Raw genomic sequence first — 24,538 nt, 5'->3', positions numbered from 1 at the left:
AGGTAGCTCACGCTGCCAGTGACGTAGTCACTCTTCTCAGGAAACAGCCTCCTACACGTCATTTCGGAACAAAGACATTGCTACTTGAGGAGGTGAGAGTGGTAATCTAGAACATAACTGTTTGATCTCCCAGGTGGGGAAAGTCCCAAGATAAGCATCTTTTTCTCCTCATGTTGCTGGTCGTTGACAGCACGGACTGGGTAAAAAGGTAAGAAAACAGGTATATTGAGAGGTGGGAGGATGGGGCAGAGGCACAGGGTGTCCAGAACAGGGGGAAGAGAGGCAGGTCCAGCTCAGGGAAGAGGTGCCTGGAGAAAGGGCAGACAAACATGGCAGAGTCTGCCTAAGTCTGCAAGGATGCACAACAGACATTTACCTCTACCCCATCCCATCCCAACCCAGGTCAATGGTTTTGTGTGGTTTCTAAAACAAAGCCCATCCCTGCAGACATCCAATGCATGGGGCTGATGATCAGTGGCAGTTACGATTAGACAGTGCACCCTGTTTGGTGGAAATCATGGGATAGAGAGCATTCCTTGCCTCCGGAGATCAAGCATTTGAACACTGCTAGCTTTACGTTGTTCTGTACATGTTTTCCCCTTAGGCCCTGCGCAGCCTAAGGGCAAGAGAAGGAAATAAGAGTCAAGCCAAGGTACTAATAACACCATGGAGTGGAGAATTTGTATGAAATATGGATCAGGTCCAAGGACAGAGCTAATTCCACTGTCGTCCTCACATGCACTTTAAGGGGAAAGCAACTCCTACCATCACCTTCCTCCCACTGGCTTATCTTGCTGGCTTATCTTCAGGCAGATGCAAAAGAAGGTTTTAAAATGTTTGTCTGCGGTATGAAAACAAATAAAAGGTATTTCAGAACCTTCTTACACAGTGAATAAAAGCCCATACAAAAGCTGCTTCCTATAAAGCCCTAATGAATAAAACACAGATTCTAAGGTCAAGTTAAAAGACTTCCATGAGATCAAATGTCTTCTTCCTTGTGCTAGAGGAACCATACTGTAGGAAACCAAACAACTGGACAGACTTCATCTGTCCTGTAAAATATGTTTCACTTGCTACAGGCATTATTCTTGGTTCCATATGTTGCTAAATCTGGGGATCAAACATTGTGCCCAAACTTAATTGTTTTCTCTCTTTTTCAGATGTACACAGAAACCACTGTTTTTTTTAACTCATGTTGTTCCCCTAAGCAATGCTATTCAACACTGTGGACATCAAGATATTCTACAGATCTGCATCCTCCATTCCTTTTCTACAGCTGTACAGAAGCACACAAGGTGTTACAATTTATGAATGTACTTCATTTGCATATATGCTCCTTCTGTGGTTGTTTTCAGTAAATGTTCATGCAGTTCTGTTCACTGTTAGCAAGGCAAATTGTTTCACCAAATGTCACGCTAAATAATGTGCAGAAGAAACCTGATTCCATGAGGAATGCCCCACCCTAAGGCAGGACATTTGAAAATACTTAGAGGTGTATGTTCTCCAAAAAGAACATTCTGCAAACAGACTAGTCCAGCAAGCTGGTTCACAGAAAATATATGCGGAAGTTACTTCTGCATTTCATGCCAGTCAACAACACTTTCTAGAAAATCCCAGTCTACATAGCCATGGAAAAAATAGATTATGTTAATTAAAAGATGGAGGAACTCAGATTTATTCCACATGAATTTAAAACACTCTGTTTTCTGATGTTGCTAATGAGACCATAAAGCATTTCTCTTGCCCTGCCCTGAGTAGAAGACTGAGTCAGAGGATTCGTAGTGTCATTCATACCTGCCTAAGGCTTCTGGAAGCAGGTTATGTATTCAGTGGTAATCACAAGAGCAATCACAAGAGCAACCTTACTGCCTGGTATCATGAGAATAAAATTGAAAGGCAACAGAAAATAGTGATACAGAGTTAAGTGTGGGCTTTCTTACCTACAGAGAATCTTTTTACCGTCTTTCAGTAAAAACACCGAACTAGTGTTATTTTCTGCCATACAGTTCAACAAAGATCAAGACATCCAGATGGCCAGTTGTATGTTAGGAATTAGGCTGTTGAACAATGACTTTATTGTTCATTTACAAGAATTAGCAGAAAACAGACAATCCAAAGTTTGATTTTGTCAGCCTAAAGTTTTGCCCACAGAAATAGGGTCAATTCCAGAATCAATTCAAGACTGCTGAAAACTAAATTGCTTTTCTTTTGGAGTGCAGTTCCTGGGCAGCTGGCAGACTTAGTTTTTCACAGGTGTGGTAAGGAAAAGCCTTTTTCTCCTGTCACTTGGCCATGCAGCCCCATGGTGCTGATGCCACATTGCACCCTTTCATGGCCTGCTTTAACTCGTTAATATGGTGGAAGCTGTTCTGTTTGGGGAAGGGACTGCATGTTTTTTTTTCCTTCTGGTTCTGTGAAATGAGGAAGCCTAAAGAGGAGTTCCATGTGCATAGGAGCCGAACAAAAATAAGCACCAGGGAGGGGTAGGAATGATGGGGAACAGCAGATGCACTGTAGGGAGTTGAAAAATCCCACCAATACGTGTGAATAATTCTAGATGGGAATCTTCGTAATCTCCTAAATTTGTGCAGCCAGGCCTCGTCTATGACACCCAGATGTTCAAACAGAAAATGTATTTCCAAGTATGCCTAGTCACACATGGCTTTGCACCACAAATTGCCTGAGCCAATTCATAGCAAAGGTGGTGGAGAATTTGACAATTATATAAATAAAAAATTGCAAACTTTTGCAAAAGAGTGATTAAACGTTAATTTCAATTCTCTTGCACTGTCCTGCTTCAGTCAGTACTGCAATGACAGTGGGGAGAGGAAGCAGTCGTTAAAACAGTTAAGCCAGAGTTTCCGTCTTAGAGGGCTGATCCCGCCCAGTGCTGAGCACCTCCTGAATTAATTTCTCTCCTTACTGATACTCAGCTGGTTTCAATAAACAAAGTACTCTCTTACTGGTTACAGTTCTGGGAACCCCAACTGCTCTGAGGTCTGTTTTGAATACTAATATAAAAACTGAATTCTGATGTCACATGCCACCTGTGCTGATGCTGACAGATGCTTTGGATGTTGTTAGTATGAAATAGGGTGAAGTGTTAGCTAAGTGAAATTGAGATATGAGTGGGCAATCTTACTTTAGCAAGATAGATCAATGTTAGGCTGCACAGAATGATTTAGAGGAAACAGAAAAGGGAGAAAAAGGGTAAATCTCATGGCCTGCCTCACGGTCTAGTTTGTACCATATTTGAACCTGCAATATTACATTGGCATCAGTGCATTACACTGTTAACACACGCACACTCTGGAGGCTGCGCCAAGCAAAATAAATGGAGATCTCCTCCAAGAGAAAAGGACACCTGGAATACTGTGTACAGTTCTGGTCCCCGCTATGCAAAAAAGATGTGGACAGGCTGGAGGGGGTCCAGAGAAGGGCCACCAAGATGATCAAGGGTCTGGCAAGCCTGCTGCATGAGGATAGGCTGAGAGAGCTGGGTTTGTTCAGTCTTGAGAAAAGGAGGCTTAGAGGTGATCTCATCACCTCGTACCAGTACTTAAAGGGTAGTTACAAAGAAGATGGAGACTCCCTTTTTACAAGGAGTCACATGGTGAGGACAAGGGGTAACGGATACAAGTTACTCCCAGGGAGATTCTGACTGGACACGAGAGGTAAATTTTTCACAATGAGAACAGTCAATCATTGGAATAATCTCCCCAGGGAAGTGGTTGGCTCCGCTACACTGAACACGTTTAAGACTCAGCTGGACATGGTGCTGGGTCATCTCATCTAGATTGTGCTAGAAAGGTTGGACCAGATGATCCTCGAGGTCCCTTCCAACCTGGTATTCTATGATTCTACGATTCTATGATTGTATGACTTTAAAAGCCTTGGATAGCTGGGGTAAGCAAAATACAACATCCAAACAATCAGTGAGAAGCAGGGTAGGACACAATAGCAACTCCACAGTCAGTGAGAGCAAATGCTCATGATACAGGTAAGTGTGGGGTGCTGGCTTGGAATATGGACAAGGGCTGTTTGGGTCTGAATGCTGCCGAGTCCAGATCTAGAAGGATCTTCAGTCAAAGCAGAAGGAGATCTGTTGCCTGTGACACGTGCGCCAAGATGAAGCAGAACTCCTAACGAATGCCACTGGAGGGACAGTTGGACAAAAGCTCTGGCGACTGGGTGTATGTCTTCCTGTTGCATTCATGATTTGCGTGTTGAACCTACTCTGCAGTGACGCTTCTGCTTGTGGCCTGTGTGGATCTAGGCCTTTCATGTAGTTCCAAGCTCTGGCATTTCCTTTGGAGCCCAGTGGAAAATTTTACAAGGGACCAGTTCTCTACCGGTTCTGTGTTTCCCAGTCCTTGAGTAATACTGGCATGCCTCCTGCTTTGTGTACGTGTGCTATTTACAATCACTCACTTGGATTCAGTCTCCCCTCCATACACGTGAGGAAGAAAATAAGGCATTTAGCATTTGTTTCTAATATACCCACTGTTTCCCAGCTGCATTTCTCTATTCCCCCAAGGTAAATGCCACACAGGAGCCTGAGAGACTGACCTGTTCTTCAGCAGCTCCTGCTGCCTCTAGGGGTGATCTCTTTTCCCCAAAAGCCTTGAAAGTATTCAGTCCATACAAATCAATGAGTCAGTTTAGGACAGTTCCAGTGGAGAATGAGAGGTAGGGTTGAAAATTGTAAGGTTTAATTTCATCAGCTAATACTTTGCTAGGCTTTCCACAGTTCTAATCCATCTTGCATGAGACATGCAATTTACTTTGCCTCATTTGCTTCAGTGCTCACTATTTAAGCACCTGTGTTGAAGTAGCCACTGTTTAAATGAGGCTTTAAAATATAAGGGTTTGGAAAACATACAGAGAAACCAGCCAGGTCCTGAAAGGTCCTGCTGAAAGCTTTGTTAATTTTTTAAGAGACCATTTTGGCATAAGAGATGTCAGTGTAAAACTGTAGTGGTAAGTGTATCACAGGTTATGTTTAACAGACAGAAGACACAAGGTTTCTGTAAGAGGAGCAATGACAGCAGTTGACCTTGAGAGGCATTCATTTTGGAGTCTGAGATGTTTGAAACCTAGGCAACAGCAACAATTTAGCATCCTATATCCTGGTAAGCCACTTACCAAGCCAATATGTATTTATCAAGAACCTCAAGTTAGTATTTGTTAACACTGTTTATGATGTTACAGTATAGGAGCAGTGTAAATACTATGCAACAGAAGGCACTCCATCACAGCCAATGGACTGAATAATGGTTGTAAAAAATAAAATTGTCATGGAGAGACAGTCAAACAGAAGAGAGGTGGTTTCCATCAACGAAGTCCTCTGCGTGTCATTGTCTCACTCTTGTCAAATCAGAGACATTTTGAGTCTAAGAATGGCCGCTGTTCTCTGCTAGAGTGTTTTATTTGGTTTTATTTGGTTTTATTTGGTTTTAGTAATGCAGTACATTAAATTTGTATCTTCTTGTTCTCTATCATACCTGCAGTACTTCCTACAATAAATTTGATACCTTTCTTGGGACTGTTTAGAAAGACAATTAAAACCAGTTATTTGGCCTGTCTTTATATAATTAAACATTATCTATGCTTTTCTTGCCAGTTAGCACCTCTGTCGTGTAGTCTGCTGGACAAATATCTCCCAATACATTTCAAAGAATATAAAACGTATGCTAAACTTTGCAAAACCACACTACACACTACCACTGTGTTACTGACTTTATATTAATTCCGCATGAGACACCTTCAGATACAAAGCTTATGTTGACAGAGCAAGTAGGTATCATAGAATCATAGAATGGTTTGGGTTGGAAGGGACCTTCGAAGCTCATCTAGCCCAATCCACCTGCCATGGGCAGGGACATCTTTCACTAGATCAGGTTGCTCAGAGCCTTGTCCAACCTGGCCTTGAACACTCCTAATGATGGGGCATCCACAGCCTCACTGGGCAACCTGTTCCAGTGTCTCACCACCCTCACCATAAAAAAATTGCTATGTCCAACCTAAGTCTACCACCTTTCAGTTTAAAACTGTTGCCCCTTGTCCTATTGCTGCATGCCCTGGGGAAAAGTCTCCCTCCATCTTTCTTACTGAGAATGGCTTTAAGTACTGAAAGGCTGCAATAAGGCCTCCCTGGAGCCTTCTCTTCTCCAGGCTGAACAACCCGAACTCTCTCAGCCTTTCCTCATAGCAGAGGTGTTCCATCCCTGTCATCATTTTTGTGGCCCTGCTGTGGACCCGCTCCCGCAGGTCCATGTCTTTCCTGTGCTGAGGACCCCAGAGCTGGATGCAGCACTGCAGGTAGGGTCTCACCAGAGCAGAGGAGAGGGACAATCACCTCCCTCAACCTGCTGGCCACGCTTCTTTTGATGCAGCCCAGGATACAGTTGGCTTTCTGGTGTCCGAGAGCACATTGCCAGCTCATGTCCAGCTTTTCACCCACCAGTACCCCCAAGTCCTTCTCCACAGGGCTGCTCTCAATCCCTTCATCCCCCAGCCTGTATTGATACCAGGGGTTGCCCTGACCCAGGTACAAGACCTTGCACTTGGCCTTGTTGAACCCCCTAAGGTTCACATGGGCCCACCGCTGGAGCTTATCCAGGTCCCTCTGGATGGCATCCCGTCCCTCAGGTGTGTCAACTGCACCGCTCAGCTTGGTGTCATCCACAAACTCAATCCCTCTGTTTTATGTCACTGATGAAGATATTACATAGTATTGGCCCAAGTACAGACCCTTGAGGGACACTGCTTGTTACTGGTTTCCACTTGGACATTGAGCTATTGACTGTAACTCTTTGGACACAGCCATCCAGTGAATTCCTTATCCTTACCTAGCGTTATCGTACGAAGACAGAAATGTCTAACAAAACCCACAAAGTTATGGACCTGCTCTGTGCCATACTGTCCTGTGACACTGTAAGTACTCAGTATATAAAACAAGAAAATTAACACAATCACCTTCATATGTCACTACGGAATGTAAAAAAACCCAAGGAGGATTGAAAACGGAAACCCAACTTTCTCTTAGAACATCCAAATATGAACTTTATGGCTCCAATCCATTTCACTAAAACTGTCTTAGGGGGCAAAGACAACAATGAAAACCATTTTTAAGGCCAGCCATCTGATTTGGTAGTAAAGGTAGTAGGAGGCATGTTACATTTGTAACCTTCTTACTGTCAAGCTTCAAGCTCTGGCTCCTGCAATCCAGGTTTTTCAAAAAAATACCAGGAAATATGGGAAGTTGGTTAAGCTATTTTCCCCAGTACCTGAAAAGCACCTGTACTGTTTCTGCTTCGGAGTATATGTGTAATGTAAAGGCTTTCACAGCAGGAGACTGGGTGTCTAACAGAACAAGACTAGCATGCTAAAAAGCTTATGTACCTGCTTTTTCATTTTCCGTGGGGTTTCTAAAAGTGGTGCTTATAAGGTATTACCACCAACCTGCTCCATGAATGGCAAAAGTCATTGTCAGGAAAACAAAAGTCACTCACTAATGACTAGAATAAAAAAAAAAAAAAAAAAAAAAAAAAAAGAATTTCCACACAGTTTGGAGAAGCATAGGTTTCATTTGTTTCTTTTCCTAGACACGAAGCAGCAATTATTTTATTGAAGTCAAATTGTATTAAAAAATGAAATGCATACATTCAAAGCACTCAAGTATATTCATCACTTAAAACACAAACTAAAACCAGAGTTGCTCAGATCAATGAAGCAGCAAAAGGCCAGCGGAGCGTTCAGGATGCTGTCAGCAAAGGGCTTTTCTGCACAGGTCTGTAAGTGATGCACTCTTCCTCGTGAACACCCAAACTTCAAGGTCCATGCAGGTTGTTACTGCTTTGGCAGGATGACCGAACACTGCACTGTTGTCTGAAATACAAAGTCAAAGTAGATAAATGCTTCCTCTGCCAATGCAGAGCAGAATTACTCTTCAATGTAAAGGCAGACTACATAGCTTCCATTTGGATTACAAACGTGTAACTCTTCCCATGTGCATAGATCTCCAACTTCCTGCAACACCACAGAAGTTAGAAGAATTACAGGGAGGGCATACCCTGCAACAGTTCAAGGACTTGTCATTACAACTTTTTAAACCTATATAACAGGCTTATTGGTATTGAAAACAACAATCATATTGCAGACACACTAAATTAAGGACTTTAGGCTCACAGGATACAAATGAAAAATGGTGCAGCTTGCTTTTCGTTTTTAAGGCTAGCATACTTGCTCACATGCATCACATTCATAGAAAGCTCTTTACAAATATAATCAGAATGCTATGAAAATGAAATTCCTTAAAAAAAAAAAAAGTGATTTCTACATGTTTCTTCATCATTTTGAAGTACAGCTATCAAGAACAGAAACCTTTCCCTAAAGGTGCACTGATTGGGAGTGAATGAAATGCTCGTGTTACGCAGGGACAGCCAACTTTGACATTAGTGATATTCAAGGGTAGGACCTGAGAAACACTTCAGTCTCAGCTTTCTTCAGAGGTCCTTAGCCTGCAAGGACCACAGTACGTAGACCACTGCAACTACAGTTTAAGTGAAGCCTTGACGAATTTTGCCCCTCCACCTTATTCACCTGAGCCAATTCACTCTAGTCACATATGTTCACTGATTTCATTGAGGTATTTTTTGAAGAAGAACATTACTCAAGCAGATTTACAAGATCAGAGCTCTACATACAGGAATTACGAATGTCAGTTTCAGTTTGTGATAGACTAGAAAAAATGACCAAAAAATGTCAACCTTTATGCCCTTCAACTTGTTAGCTTTAAAGTCCCAAGTATGTCAATGATGAAGTGTGCTGAAACACATCTATAGATACCTTATCCAATCTAAGCTATCCCATAGTATTCACTTACTACAGCTCTCTTATCAAAGTACAACATTATTCCTTGTATCAGAGATCTGACAAATATCATTTCACATAGGCTAGTATGCAAGTTAAAAGAAGGCAGGTAATATCAGGTCTCCTCAGAGAGTCAAGTTGTTTATCTGAGGAGCATTCACAGAAGCCCTGACACCTTACCACAAGCTGATTTTCTGACACCCATGCCGTAAGAAAAATCAGTTCCAACATGACATTCCTTTTACCATCCCAGTACACATTCTCTCCTGATCCTCACATGGTCAAACCTTACTGTAATAAAGGTACAGAGCTCAATTCCCAGTTGTTACAAGTTAAAATTCTTTTCAACAAGACAGTTTTTCCTCTCTCACCAACACTTTTCCTAACAAAGATAAAAAAGAATCTACTATATTGGCTCCCTTTTGAAATTGTCTGCTGTCACTTCGTTCATTTACTTCATTCAGCAATGAGCCCATGCTTTACGCAATCAGCTTTTGATATCAGTGCAGTGGCTCAAGTTCTTGTTGCCTTTGACATTCCTTCCAAGAGTCAACTACAGGCAACCTTTGGTTTTCCTGAAACCATCCCTACACGCCTGCTCTTGTTTCTGGATTCCTTTGTAGCTTGTCCCTGCTTCCAACCCTTGAACGCTGCATTTTCGCACTGGAGCTCTGCTTCCTCTTTAGCCAAGTCAGTCTCCTGATTGGTCTTTCTGTGGATCACTCCTGTGCTTGGAGAATGCTTAAAGACCTGCCAGCTTTCTGGAGCTCCTTGCCCCTTCAGAGCTTCCTCCCATGAGATGATACCTACTAGTTCACTGGTTAAACCAAAGTATGCTCACCTGAACTCCAGCACCTCTACTCTGCTACTTGCCTTCCTTGCTCCCCACAGGATCCTGAACGCCACTATTTCATGAGCATTACAGCAACATCTGCCAGTGATTATCACCTCACTAAACAACTCTTCCCAGTGAACAGCAGATCCAGCTGTACAACATCCATGGTTGACCCAACCTATCCAGAAATTTCCCTGACACCAGTCAGAAATCACTTGTACCACTGTGATCAATAGCATCATCTGTGCTTCCTGATCCATGACATAAATGTTGTCATACCCTGTTCAGAACAAGTAAGGGCTTTGTACCCTGGCCATGCCTCAAAATGACAGGCTGTAGGAAGATGCTGTGCCTGCAGAAAAGTTTGTTCCAAACCTTTTTTTCCAAGTTCATGTAACCTGAGCCTGAAGAATGATCTCTTCTTACAGCAACAGAGCCAGGAAATACTGGCCTAAAGACATCTTAGGCAGTTAAAAAATAGTAACTTTCAAACTACACTTAAACTCACTGGCATATCACAGATGAAATGACACATGAAAAGGAACGTATGGCAGGCAGCTTAACCCTTAGCAGAAAATCCGCCCTTGGACATTTTTGCTTCAACACTCCAGGGTTTCCTAAAGACTACTGTGAGATTCAGAGGTGACACCACCGCGCACGCGTGTGTGATGCGTACCTCCATGGGAAAAGACAAATAAATGCAGCTGGGCAAAGAGATGGGCAGCATATTTTCTCCTGCCTGGTGAAGCTCCTCCAGTCATAGCAGCCAGATTAGAGAGCTCAGAAAGGAAAAGTTGTGTCCATGTAGAGCTTTATGGTTTCACATGCTTCCCCAAACACTAGAAACAGACACCAGCAAATGCCCATTTGAGATGCCCAGCTGAGGCCTGGATATAGGCTGGCATGGCTTTACATCGTTACTGATTGCAGAGTACCAGCTGCAGTCTTGCTCAGCTCCTCCCTTATCTGCATTCCTTACCACATTACCATGGGGCATGCAAGAGGTGTTGCCTTCAAGCTCTAGAAAAGGTGCCTCCAAAAAAGATAATTTCAAAAAAACCCATCATCTGACCTTCAAAATTCCCAAAGTAAAATATAGAGAAGAACACATCTACATACATACATACATACCTCTCTTTGCTGTATTGCATAGTTGCCTCTCTCCTTATTCACTAACACAGAAGCCCAGGACCAATCCTTCATCTACTCTACCACCATTTAAGACCTCAAACAGAAAGATTTTTAGCCTTTCCTGCCCTTCCTAAGTAAAATCAGAGGAAGCCTCCAAAGCCTCAGACTTCCCTGCCACTTTTCCAGAGTACTTGGTTGTTAAATCAGAAACAATTTTGACTCCTACTCTCCTGACATAAAATCTCAAGCCCTACTGCCAATACCTAGTTCCTGTTTCTAGTTGTTCTAATGCCTTCAGACCAACTCCCTTTCTCAGTATACTATCACTCAAACCAAACCACTATCAGCAAAGAGCATAAACACATAAGAATTGCCAAGTCTGACTGAAACTATCTCAATATTCATCACTGTTATGAGGCAGTAGCAGATACTTAAGAGAAAGAGTGTAAGAAGCTGCATTAGAATGGAGTGACCCTTTCTCTGGTGCACCATATTTTCTTCTTTCAGCAAATAGTAGTTCAGGGACTGAGCTGGAGGAAGCACTTGAATCAGTGTTTTAAACAGCTGACCGTGAACTGAAAGAAGGGTTAGCATTCATTAAAGGGGAACCTTGCAAACTCAGTGCCAGCTCTTTCCAATCACCTGCCCTTTCACTCCTGATGAAGAATCAGCACAATCATGCAAGGGAAAGCAACAGGACACTGCTTACTGAAGCACACCTGCCAGAATTGGAGGCAGATCCCTCAGTACCCAAGCAGTGTTTTATAATTGGGAAATTTCCTTGCATGCCAGCGTGACCAAAGTAGCTGAGGAATATCTAGCATGTTTTTTACATTATTTGTTCAAACTCTTGAGTTTTTTTGTGTAGCTAGGCATCTGTATTAAACAAAAAGTGTGGCCTAGTCCTCTAAAAATGTTTCCTGTGGATCAGAGAGGAAGAAGGAATACTGATTCTGTTCTATCCCTTATCCATCCATGATACAACTTCCTAAAGGCTGCAAAAGGGAAAGGGAAAAGTCAGTTACCTCTCATACATGTGTAGAGGTGACATTAAAAGAGCTGTTTCAGATAACTGGGCGAGGAAGAGTCATAAACATAATCCAAGACCTCCTAATAAAAAGTAGGTTTTCTAGTGAAGAATCAGCAAAAGACTCATTTCAAGGATTTGGGTTGGACCTCGATGAACCTGACCTGGTCAAGTATGCTTGTCAGTGTCTGGGGTGAATTTTGCTTAATATGTCTTTCTTTTAGGACACTGACTGAACTAGACATGAGAGTCACTGACAAGAAAACCATATTGGAAACAACACTGAAAACTTGATCACAATTAGAAGACATGGAAGATTTTTACAGCACATACAGTTCTGTTGATAGCTGAATTTCAGGGACACACTTTCAGGTATATGAAGACATGAGTTATGTCTGTGTTCATCTTTCTTACCCATTCAAATTTCAGTGAAGACAGCAATTTTCAGAAAAGAGAAAGAACGAATCTAAGAGGAGAGAGTCCTTGGAGACTGGACTGTCTCAAAAAGTTTCCTCAACAGGCTTTCTTCTTTTCAGACTGCTACTGCTTCCACTAACAGAGATCCTTGTGGCCCACTTCTGTCTGCTGTCTGTCTTTCACATTCCAGTTCTCTTTCCCTGTCTCCCACATCATCTCAATGTAATCCTCAGTTGCTCTTGTGCTTCATGGTCTTGTACTCTTGGAATTGACTAGTCGTCACAAAAAGCTTGTTGAGAAGTTGGACAGACATCCAAACTATTTTAACATTGTTCTTTCCCTCTACGCTATAGCTAGAAATGAATCTCAAGCATGCCTGTGAAACAGAGGTGACATAAAACATGTAAGTAAACTCTTGTCAGAGAAAAATTCTGCCTAAAAATTCCCTCACCAATATATTTTGAAATGTTTTTCTTTTCCATTTTTTTTTAGTGCACTATGGATCTGAAACCTGTGGGACTACATGGTTCTAATAATTTCAAACTGGTTATTACCCATATCTTGTAACAGACTCCTCTCCTTCTACATATTAAAGAGAGCACAACAGTTTTGGTTTGGTTCAGTCTTCTCTGCTTGGCTTTTCATTGTTCTAAGATCTAAGCTAAAGCTGAGTAGAGGTACAGGTTTTTCATTTGGATACTCACATAGATTTGTATCTTACCTGTGCTATGAAGGATAACGCTTCATCAACCATACATAGATGTCCTTATTTTTTTTACCTTTTGCAATACTTCCTGTAAAACTGAAGCTAGATCTTTGCAATAAAGCTTGTGAGAGTCTTAATGAATTTGTTTGCCCATCTTGAATAGATTTGGTTTGTTGAAGCATCTACTCTAAGAAGTTATGATTTAAGCAGAAACATCTTGGAACATACACCTATATTATGTATACATATGCATACACTGTCCCTCCCCAATACTCATCAGCCTCATGCGCATACTTACTTTCAGGGTGTGCAGGGTGTCGGTCCATTCCATGGAACCTATCTGAGGTATAGCAGTAAGGAGTATGCTAGTAGCCTTATTTGCATTCCCTTTCAGTGTCTTTAACACTTTATCCACTGAAACCTAGAAATACAATAAAACTGAGTACTGTCTCTCAATTTTGATGGCACACATTTTGAATACCCAAATAAGTTCATTTAACTCATACATCTCTAAGTGAAAAGGTGAAGCCTTAAAATTCCACAATCCTTTTAGCCAGTAAAATCTTCTTTCCTCTGGGGCTGTATGTTTGATTGTATTTTACACAAATAGGAGAACTAAAGCAGATACATAATTTTTCACAGAGCTGCAAAAGAAAAAACACTAGACCAGTTACGGGACGACAAGCTCATACGCAGAGCTCATGAGCTTCATACACACTGATCCCCTGATTCAGACAAGAGGAGACAAAAGGTTTGCCAGTAGTGAGGCAAGTTTATGAAAATGAATGACGTAGCAACAATTTATTCTGCGCTTACTTTCACAATCATGCATCCAGAATAACTCAGGGATACTGATGTTAAGTAAGAACAGATTCAGTTCAGTGTTGTGGTTTAACCCCAGCTTAACTAAGCACCACACAGCCACTCGCTCACTCCCCCCTGGTGGGAAGGGGGAGAGAATCGGAAGGGTAAAAGTGAGAAAACTCATGGCTTGAGATATTGACAGTTTAATAGGTAAAGCAAAATCTGTACATGCAAGTAAAACAAAATAAGGAATTCATTCACTGCTTCCCATTGGCAGGCAGATGTTTTGCCATCTCCAGGAAAGCAGGGCTCCATCACGTGTAACCGTTACTTGGGAAGACAAATGCCATCACTCCGAACATCCCCCCCTTCCTTCCTCTTCCCCCAGCTTTATATGCTGAGCATGACATCATATGGTATGGAATAGCCCTTTGGTCAGTTGGGGTCAGCTGTCCTGGCTGTGTCCCCTCCAACTTCTTGTGCACCCCCAGCCTGCTCGCTGGTGGGGTGGGAAGGAGAAAAGGCCTTGAGTCTGCCTAAGCACCCCTCAGCAGTAACTAAAACATCCCTGTGTTATTAACACTGTTTCCAGCACAAATCCAAAACATAGCCCCATGCCACCTACCGTGAAGAAAATTAACTCTACCCCAGCCAAAACCAGAACATTCAGTATGTTATCTCTTATCAAAACCTACAGGTTCTCATCCAGATCCCTCAGGACAAGACCCAGAGGAAGAAAAGTTTCACTCACTGCTTCTTCATGTTCCTTCCAGGAGTCATAATCTGTTGCCATGGCAATACTAGCATAACTCATTCCAGCTTCTTTCGCAAGAATCACTTCAGGCACTGTGGTCATGTTGATAACATCAGCTCCCCAGCTGCGAAACATCAAGCTTTCTGCTCGAGAACTGAAACGTGGGCCTTCGATTGTGATCATTGTCCCCTTGGAATGACACTGGAGCCCAAGTTTCTTGGCAGTCTCAATAAGAACCTGCAAAACATGCCAATATCAGGAAAAGGAAATAATTCCCCTGGTGCACTGCTTTTGCATCCCATCAGAAAACTTACATACAGAAGAAATTAGCTTCATACAAAGCAGTCAAGCTTCACATGGCTACAGCTGTCCAAAACCAAGAATCAGTTTCAGTTTCCTCATCCAGCAAGAGAAATTAATAGTCCTACTAACAGGAACAATGTTGAACTCATCTGATTTTGTTAGTATCAGTTGGATTACTGTTTCCAATGCAGACCAAGAAGACTGGAAAACAGAAAATTTTTGCATGATATTCAGGCTGTGCTTACATTGAGAACAGAATGGTGAAAATGCTCCACTCACATTACGTGACCACGTGGTGGAGTTGAGCTGGTGAGAACAGAAATAGGAAATTTACTTTTTGAAAGTAAAACTTTACAAGCATATAGTTCAAAGAGTACCCTGGGAATCTGTAGAGAAATTATTACCACATTTTCCCATGCCAGTAACTGAGCTGTACACTTTACATATACCATGTACTTCACATTAGTCTTTACGGTTCCAACTAGGACCTTGTATATGGCAGAATCATCATGACTTTCTCTCTTGGTAAATGGCCTGGGTAACACCAGTTGATACAGTAGGAGTAAGACTGTACCAGCATGTGTAAATGGGACTAGGACACCCATAATGGTCCTGAGTAGGAAGGGGAAAGTAACTATGATGACATCTGTTTCAAATGACCATCAACAGAAAATAAAAGTTTGAAAAGAAGTATAAAAGCAGCATGAAAAATTGTGACAGGACAGGAGACACCTTCATAACACAGCGGCAGTGAAAACCTAGTCTGAGACCACTAGAAGCTGCTGTGTCAGGATCATGACCTTCACACAGGCCAGGTGGAGCAGCCTCCCTGCAAAACGCTGCGAGAAGCCTGCACTCCAGTTGGTTGGCTGACCCACCACACATGGGTGCAACAAGCAGTGACACCTCGAGTGTGCTGCGTGACCTTGTGGGGTGCCTCCTCGCTGGCACGTGGATCAGTGGATGGTGTGGAGCAGCACAAGCACACATAAAGCTGGAGTACCCACATCTCCCACTGCAGATGCGTGTGAACAGGTAAACCTGCACTCCTAGAAGAGGGTGGGTGTGCACGTAACTCACGTGTGCTGGGGAAGGGTATTTGTGCATGCAACCACGTGAATATGCATGTAGGGGTAAAGCAGAGCTTCTGGGGATTAGCCACAGAAGGACACTTAGACATTTGTAGGTGTTTATTAGCATGCTGTAAGCTAACCTAATATTAATCACACCTAATATTGTGATTTATTGCTGATATTAATTCTGAATATATGATTCACTGATTGCCAGTTAATTACACATCATTAATAAATAAATAGACAACTTCGGTTGTGATTTGACTTAAACCACAGTTCAGCAGTATTTCCCCGAAACTCTTTACAAAACTCCAACTCACTGCAGTGAGCCCAAGTTTTTGAAAGCAGTAATAACCAAGGCACCCTACATTATTCAAAAGTTTGCAGCTGGAGAAAAGATAAACTCCTTTAATATTCTCATTTAATTTACAGAGCATAAACCAAATAAAACGGAGTATTTTCACTTATTTGCACAAACGCAATTTAATATAAAGTTTTAATATAGAGTTTTCAGATGCAAAGTTCCTTAATTAGTCTATTACATTAACAGTTTTGGCTTTATTATTATTGCATTTATCTATGAAATTCCCCTGAATTAGGATAAACTGGGCTGAAATGATCCAAACAATTTTGAGGGATAGTTCCAGGAAAAAAGTTTAAGTCACTTTTATCTGGTATTTTCAAATGAAGTGAAAGTATCCCTTTTCAGCCTTGCTAAGAGCTCAAAACCACATGTTCTTTAAAACATCTGTTAGGCTGATTAGAACACATAGGCTAATGAGATAATGATCACATGTGAGACTGGGAAGTACCTAAATGTTTTTTTCTCTGTTTTAAAAGGAGCATTTCTCTGTTGGCTTTTCAAAAAATGTAGCACACAAATAACATTTTCTCCAGCTACTTAACAATCAAATGAAAGCTAGCCTGGGTGTATGTTTCCTGCAACCTCAGGAAATGGTTTGTGTGTATCTACTTACCTTTTTTAAAAAATGAGAGAGACAGTGTGAAGTACTGCCAATCACTCCTTGTAGCTGTTGTGACATGACATTGTGCTCAAAGTCAGTAAGCAACTATATGCCAACTGATCTTTGGTAAGAGCGTGTGGCTAGGCTCTTGTTGCATGAAAAATGCAAAGTATTTTGCACAGTTTGCTGCTCAACGGAAGAAGGGCAAAAGCATGCACATGTATAATATGTAGTGGTTTCTTTCCTCATGAGATTTAAAATGTCTTTACTTCATTCCAAAACACCTTGATTCCCAGTGCACTGAAGCAATGTTCTACTAATAGTGCTGTGGACCTGCTGATGGATATCTCAAAACCACACTCTGGCCAATTAATAAAAATAGCCTTTAATAACACTGAAATGAATGGGTGACAAGAGCAGAATAGCTCAGTAGTACAAATATTTGTAAATGCTCTGGGTACAGATTGGGCCACCTGCTTCACAATTCAGCTTTGTCCTGCTCAGTGCAGTAACTGACTGCACAGAGAGCAGGTCTCCGAGATGGATATGACTGATTCTGTAAGCATTCCTGCACCTCCGGAGAATGCACCTCCTTGCAGCTTCTGATCAGAGCACTCCACAACACCCCCAAATGCGCAGTTCAATCTTCACCTTCCCTTTTCCTCAGGTCTAAGAATATGCTTAGGTGGCACATTTAATCACAGATACACTCCTCGCAGAAGCTTATAAAGGTGCTGAAAAACAGAGCAGTGTTTCACACTGCTTAGTCTAAGTGGTTTGGAAGCCCAAAAATCTTGAAGTGACAAAACTAAGAGCAACAGTTAAGAATAAAAGGCTACTGCAATCTGGCTTGTTTCTATGTTTAACATCCTTTAAACTAAGCCTTGACTCTCCACCACCAGCCACTGCTACAATGCACAAAAGCACAAATGCAATATTGTAATTTCTGTGAATGCTGAAGTACTATTTATTTAATTTTTTCTATTAAGCATGTAGTGTGCTGCTACCATAGGTGCAGCTTTATTCAGAACAAAAAGGAACTAATTCTTAATTCCATCTTCCTGCTTTGTCCACTTTGTTGCTCTCTTGCCTTGTTACCTGATAAATAAAGATCTTCTGTCCTGTTATTAAGACCCTGGGGAAATCTAGGTTGCCAACTGACATCTTCTGCATACCTCCCTTAGGAAGACACAAGATCTTTTACCTCCCATGCCTTCCAAATGTTAACATTTTTCTTTAATACCATGACATACCTGAGAAACAGGAATAAAGAGGTGCAAGTTAGAAGGGACCTCAAGGATCATCTGCTCCAACCTTTCTTGGCAAAAGCACGGACTAGACAAGATGCCCCAGCACCCTGTCCAGCTGAATTTTAAAAGTGTCCTGTGTTGGGGAATTAGATTACTGTATCATGAAAAAGTGCCATAAAAATAAAATTTCTAAACACTTTTACAGAATTCACTAACCTCTCTGGTTTTGGTGCAGAATGGCTCTGCCATTGGGATATGACATACTCCTGAAAGAGTGGAATGCTGCCCATCATAGAAAGTACAATGTCTTTTAGTTGTCCTAGAAAAAACAGAAAACATGCTCAGAGAGAAGAACAGGAAGAAAACAGAAAAGAAAGCAAGAAATTTACACAAATCCAAAAACATAGCGTTCCTGGGAGGGAACAAAAGTATCAGTATGGTATTAATGACCACCTGTAATCTTGTTTTGCCTCTGTACAAACCTTTCAGAATTGAGGTCAAGAGTATAAAACTCGTACTCCAGTAATGCATTGTCAATTAATCAGAGAAAATCTATTGTTAACAAGATACTGAAATGCTGATTTGTTCCTGACACAAACAGCCACATTATGCTGCAATTCTACCCAGAAGAAATCAGCTAAATTTAATAATCAGGCAAGTAATGTCTGAAAAAAAGAGCACAGTAAGCTTTCAGGAAGGAAAGAAATCAAGTCGTAATTACCACAAAGCTAGTCAAAATAGAGATTGTTCATATCATTGCATTCCTACAGTGAAAGGATGGGAATTTATAGGAACAGCTTCCTGAACAAAAGAGGTGTGAATTGATCCAGAAAAATGCTGGAACAGGATGTCTTCATATTCTCAGAAAGATTACACACATGCATTGACAGCTTCCAAGTAGAAGAATCCTTTTTCTCCCTTCTTTCAATTGAGAAACTGTTTCCTTGCATGGAAATGGTCAAACATGCTGCAGAAATTACCATCCAGCATGCCATTTTGACAACTACTGGAACTGTTGCCCACTATCACTTTACCTTCAAATGCACTGCCTCAAGCTAATTCAGCCAACTGGATGGCGAAAACCCTCTGGAACAAAAACCTTTGAGACATGCCCTTCTTCCCCACAGTGTGTCACATATTGTGTGACATATTCCCCTTTATAGGGGAAAAGTAAGGCAACAGCCAAATTCAACCCACAGTTAAAATACAAAATTTCTGCTGGTAATACTGTTTACAACAGTTCCCCACCCAAGTCACCAGCAAATATTTAAAAGAAGGTTTTAAATACAAGTCACATGTTAGAGTAGATTTGAAAAAACAAAAGAACCAATAGGGTAGCCTTAAGGATGAGATTATAAAATAGGAAAAGAGATCAGCAAATTAAGAACATATGCAAAATGGGACACAGCTGTTAAAATTGGTTGAAACACTAATATTAATTTTTCCTTTATGGGATACTGAAGAACTACAAATAGCATGTATCTGATTTTACACACTTTTTTTCAGTGTCTGCTAATGAATTATTTAGAATTGGAGGAAATGGGAAAAGTCATAACCTATTTCCTGCATTATAGTATTTCAGATGTTGTTAGTCAGGCCCTTTCACTTAGAAATGCCCTGAGGAAAGATCACATTATGTACAAATCTTAATCTCTGACTTTCGGATGCCCTATCTTCTTTGGAGTGAACGGCCACATCGCTACATGGTCTAATAAAGAAATCCCACTATGTTTAGCACCGTACATACAAACTGCATGGGAACAAGTAACAACGGTAAGACCTATGGCTGCTCTGAGCAATGGACCACATGTGTTTGCACTCAGAGTGCAACAGTTTCTCTTCTGCATGGAAGGCTGCAACTCTGCAACAGCCATGGCTATTTGTTACAGGGCCAGCTGATGTGTCTGTAGGTTGCCAGGCTTAGGGTGAGAATAAAGGCAGATTTGAACCAGTCTCTGATTCTTGCTATCTATGAATGGCTGGCACAGAGGAATGCCTTTCAGCCTCTCCTCCTGTCTGTAGCCCTGCTACTCAAGTCAGGAGTTGGCCATCCTGATCTGTCCCACTCACCTGCCTGCAAGGTACATGGCAGCAGCACGTAGTTTTCACTGCTGCAATACAATTCCTCTGTATCCCTTGCAGACAGAATGAAGGTTAGAGAATCACAGATACTTTCCTTGTCTTACTCTCACAGAGACCAAGAGCCAGAGAGCAAATGACAGGATTGCCTAAGGCTCCTCACTAAAGAGTTTCAAGATCTTCCCCACATACCCTGATGAGTCCTTAAGGAGCCAGGAGGAAACAAGAAATAAGGAACTCAACAGCCACTCTTCAAAGATACAATCTGCTCCTTGGATCTCACAGTTTTAAATGTGGAGAAGTCCACATATCCTCCATCAGGAGAGCCTGCTTAACAACAGAGCACGACTGAATGTTATACAATTGCCTGATTGTTTACATTAAAACAGGAAGAAGTCACCAAGTGCCTGCCCAGAAACTAGCCACACTATTTGTAGTAGAAGCGCACAATCCAGGCATATCAAGGACAGCATAAAGGGAAAGTACCAAGATGCCACCCGTGAGACAGATCAGAAGCAGCACCTGAAAGCATTGGACTGGTAACTACAAGCAAGCAGCTAAGAGCTGCGGCTGCATAGCTCCTGCTGGCCATCTGACCTCTGTAGAGGAGAGCTCTCTACAGAGAACCCCCACGGGACCCTCATGCTGCCTCTGTGCCAAACAGTGGACAGTGGTACAGGAGAAAAGGGAATTCGCTCCCTGGGAAAGAGGCATGTATGTTTTTATGCATAAACACTTGCGTATCAAGCTCAAGACAACAGTGGTACTCATAGCGCAAGCAAACCCTTGCACTGTTGCATAGTTTTGCCGTGCTTGCCTTGCCCTTACCGCTTTTTCAAATTCAAAGCTGCATGTACTGTAATTTTGAAGGTGTGTGCAGAGTTTGTGCTCCCCACCCTGCAGCAATAGCCACACTTTTAATCAGACAGTAAGGTGGCTTTTGCTCCTTCATTTTGATTTTATCACAGTAACACAAGATTTTCTGGCAATGCTGGCTATGACCGATGCTAGGAAGCAAAATCCAACTCAAATAAGTGAACAAATCAATCATTTATATCTGTGATGAACAGTCCTCTACCACTTTCATCATCACCTTCCCCTTTCTTCCAGTAGTGTTGAATTATCAGCAAGCTGTTAGTAATTAAAGAACAAAATGAAAATTCACACTGGCATCTGCTGTATAAAAAGCATCTCCACATGCTCTGCCTCTTTAGGGACACTGAAAGAAAATTCTCCCGTGAAAAATTTTACAGCGTAACAATACTGTAGTAATTGTAGTGGTGCATGTGACACAAAGAATTCAAACAATAACGTTGGCAGCTGTTACAGGATTTCTTTTATGAAGCTATTTTCTGCATCTTCCCGACTGAGTCATCTCAGTAAGCAGTCACCTTCTTACTCTTCTTTCCTAGCAAACATCAGCAGCAAACCAAACAGAAAGTATTAAAAAGCCCCTCATCAGTCTGATCCAGCCAAGGGACTAACAGCGCTGTAATAAACTAACAGGAGCCAAAGGCATAAAAAAAATTCTTCCTGATTTCAAAGAAGAGAACAACTGTTGTAGCCGATAATAGTACCTGTGGTTACTTTTGGATTTGGAAGTAGGGAGAACACCATGTAAATATTTTGGTACTTATTTAACAAAACATATCTTTTATTGTTAACACACACACTAATAGATAAGCATGAAGAAAGCGGAGACTCTATATATGAAAACAAACACCAGGAGTGCTAATGGTCTGTAGAATTAAGCTCTCAAAAGTTTGGAAATGCTATACAGTTCTAATTACACCTATTCAGTGTATAAGTCAAACTATAAGTCAAACCTATGCCCTAAACTAGGCAGAAGTCCTACACAACTCCATATATTGAGACCCTGTCATTAATGCCACAGCATGAATGCCCAAGGGGAGCAAATTACAGCTGCTGCCTACAGCTTTCTGCTCAATTCTAGCTCTTCTTCCATTCCCATTCACTGTTTCTTCTTCTTGCTTCATACCTGAAAGGAGAATCATGATGTGCTCCCTACAGCCCAGATACCAAAAGGCCCCTGGACACCTAGAAGGCACTGATTTTAATGGCAGCTTGTGTAAATCCTTCCCATCCAGACCCAAGCCTCCCTCCTATGCACTGCCTGGCATGGGTCAATCACTATATAGAAGCCAGGGTACCTTTCAACGAAAATAACCAACTGTTTTTGCAGCTTTAACCAGTGCCTTCTTTCCAAGATGGCTGACGTAGTTTGTTTGCAGGACCCTGATCCTTCATTAGAAAGTATTTCAGAAAAATTGCATCTTTTCAGACTTTGGTGGACAATTAATCTATTTTGTCCCATAGAAGTATCTTCCCATCAGCAGCATTGTTTTCATAATGATTTATGATGCATAATGTGATCACTCTTACAGATGATACACCCCTGTGAAAGGCAAAAATGCAGACCCGACCTCCAAAGAACCAGCAGTCTAACACCCACTGGCAAAGACCATCAGGGAAAAGACTCATCACAGAAATCAAATTGTCAAATGAAACAGACTATTATGACTTGTCAGTTTTCTGAATTAAACGGCAAGCTAGTCATGATTTAAAAATCCATATTACATATTGTTTTCCACACTGAAACATTCTCATGGGCTTTTCTGAGAAGCTTCTGAAGCCATGAAAGAAGTCCCCACAAGTTCCCATTCTTCTACATTGAAATGAAAACTTACCTGCCCAAATGAAACACTGCTCATAAATGGGCTATGCCATTACTACTGGTGACCATCTGAATAAACTCTAAGTGAAGACACAGATCGCAGAACCACAGAATGGCTGAGGTTAGAAGAGACCCCTGGAGGTCATCTGGTCCAACCCCCTGCTCAAGCAGGGCCACCTAGAACCGGTTTCCCAGGATCCTGTCCAGGCAGCTTTTGAGTATCTCCAAGCAGGGAGACTCCATCACCTCTCTGGGCAACCTGTGCCAGTGCTCGGTCACCCTCACAGTGAAAACGCATTCCCTAATGTTCAGAGGGAACCTCCTGTGTTTCAGTTTGTGCCCATTGCCTTTGGTCCTGTCACTGGGCACCACTGGAAAGAGCCTGGCACCATCTTCCTTGCACCCTCCCTTCAGATATTTATATACATTGATGAGATCCCCCTTGAGTCTTCAATTGTCCAGGCTGAACAGCCCCAGATGTCTCCAGCCCCTTCAGCATCTTCATGGCCCTTTGCTGGACTCTCTCCAGTATGTCCATGTCCCTCTTGCACTGGGGAGCCCAGCACTGGACACGGTATTCCAGGTGTGGCCTCACCAGTGCCGAGTAGAGGGGAAGAAGGATCACCTCCCTCGACCTGCTGGCAACATCCCTGCTCATGCAGCCCAAGATACTATTTGCCTTCTTTGCTGCAATGTAAATGATTCCTGTCCTTTCGCTCATCTTCACATCAGATAAATATACTGATTTGTTCTATAACCTTTTTTTTTTTCCTTCTTGCAAGGGACATGTTCTTAAAACCCAAACTTAACCATGCTGATTATTTCCTTTCCAGCTCAGAAGTTATGATGCAGACTGGCAAGTGCTGGGAAATTTAAAGCTGTGGGAGGAGATTAAGTAGCTTCAAAATGAATTGTTAATTTTAATAATGACATTTTGGATGAAGGATGGTCTCAGATTTCATATCTGGGTTCATTTCCTGGCTCTGTTAATGCCCTTCTGCAAGAGTTAGATTCTCCATACTTCCACCCCTCATCCGTAGCAGATAATAACTCTGCGATCATTCTGTTTCTTGTTTAAAACTGCAGGCTCTCTGGGTAGCCAGAGGTTACTTCTTACCATTCACGCAACTCACAGCTTAGCACGGTTAGGCTCGCCTCACTGCTAGAAGATAATGCTGTCAAAATAACTGGTGCTTCACTCGGAGTCATCCAAACCATGTACCCACGTATATTTAGTATCTTTCCTACATAAATCAATATCAATACTAAAATTACTCATTTCCAAGTACTACTGGCAGAATAAGGATGATTATGATCTAATCTGTATAAACAAAGTGATCAGCCTAAATACCTTTAGGTATTAAAATCAAAAAAAAAAAAAAAGGGAAAAAAAAAAAAAAAAGACCATTGTCAGCAATACAGATGCTCTCCACCCATAAATCAACTCCAGTATAATAGGAAGCAGTTTATGTGGGGCTTGCTCCTGCAGGGTACTTAGTCATTTAGATACACTGTACTTAAAACATACCCTCTTACAAGAAAAAGCATTTCAGTTACACACACAAAAGAATGTCAGTAAGTCAAAACTTGAATAGCACCGCACTGCAGAGAACAAACCTAGGTAT

General features: G+C 41.7%; 1 protein-coding gene across 6 annotated transcripts in view; it reads right to left on the bottom strand.

Moving 5' to 3' along the window:
* Positions 1 to 7,592: 7,592 nt before the first annotated feature.
* The window catches only part of MTAP (methylthioadenosine phosphorylase), a 31,495-nt gene continuing 14,549 nt past the window's right edge, over positions 7,593 to 24,538 (bottom strand). For 4 of the 6 annotated variants that reach the window (XM_082336065.1, XM_082336068.1, XM_082336069.1 and 1 more), the window contains 5 exons: positions 18,356 to 18,458; positions 14,546 to 14,785; positions 13,289 to 13,411; positions 12,282 to 12,660; positions 7,593 to 7,890 (listed from right to left, as the gene is read on the bottom strand). In XM_082336065.1, the coding sequence (XP_082192191.1) occupies positions 12,514 to 12,660; positions 13,289 to 13,411; positions 14,546 to 14,785; positions 18,356 to 18,458 (613 nt within the window). In that variant the 3' untranslated portion in view covers positions 7,593 to 7,890; positions 12,282 to 12,513. The remainder of the gene's footprint in view (positions 7,891 to 12,281; positions 12,661 to 13,288; positions 13,412 to 14,545; positions 14,786 to 18,355; positions 18,459 to 24,538) is intronic. The other 2 variants (XM_082336066.1, XM_082336070.1) reach the window with 2 other exon arrangements.

This window comes from Platalea leucorodia (genome assembly GCF_965183815.1).
Source record: "Platalea leucorodia genome assembly, chromosome: Z".
Taxonomy (NCBI): Eukaryota; Metazoa; Chordata; class Aves; order Pelecaniformes; family Threskiornithidae; genus Platalea; species Platalea leucorodia.
The sequence above is the reverse complement of the archived record's forward strand: the minus strand, read 5'-3'. Positions and strand labels throughout refer to the sequence as shown.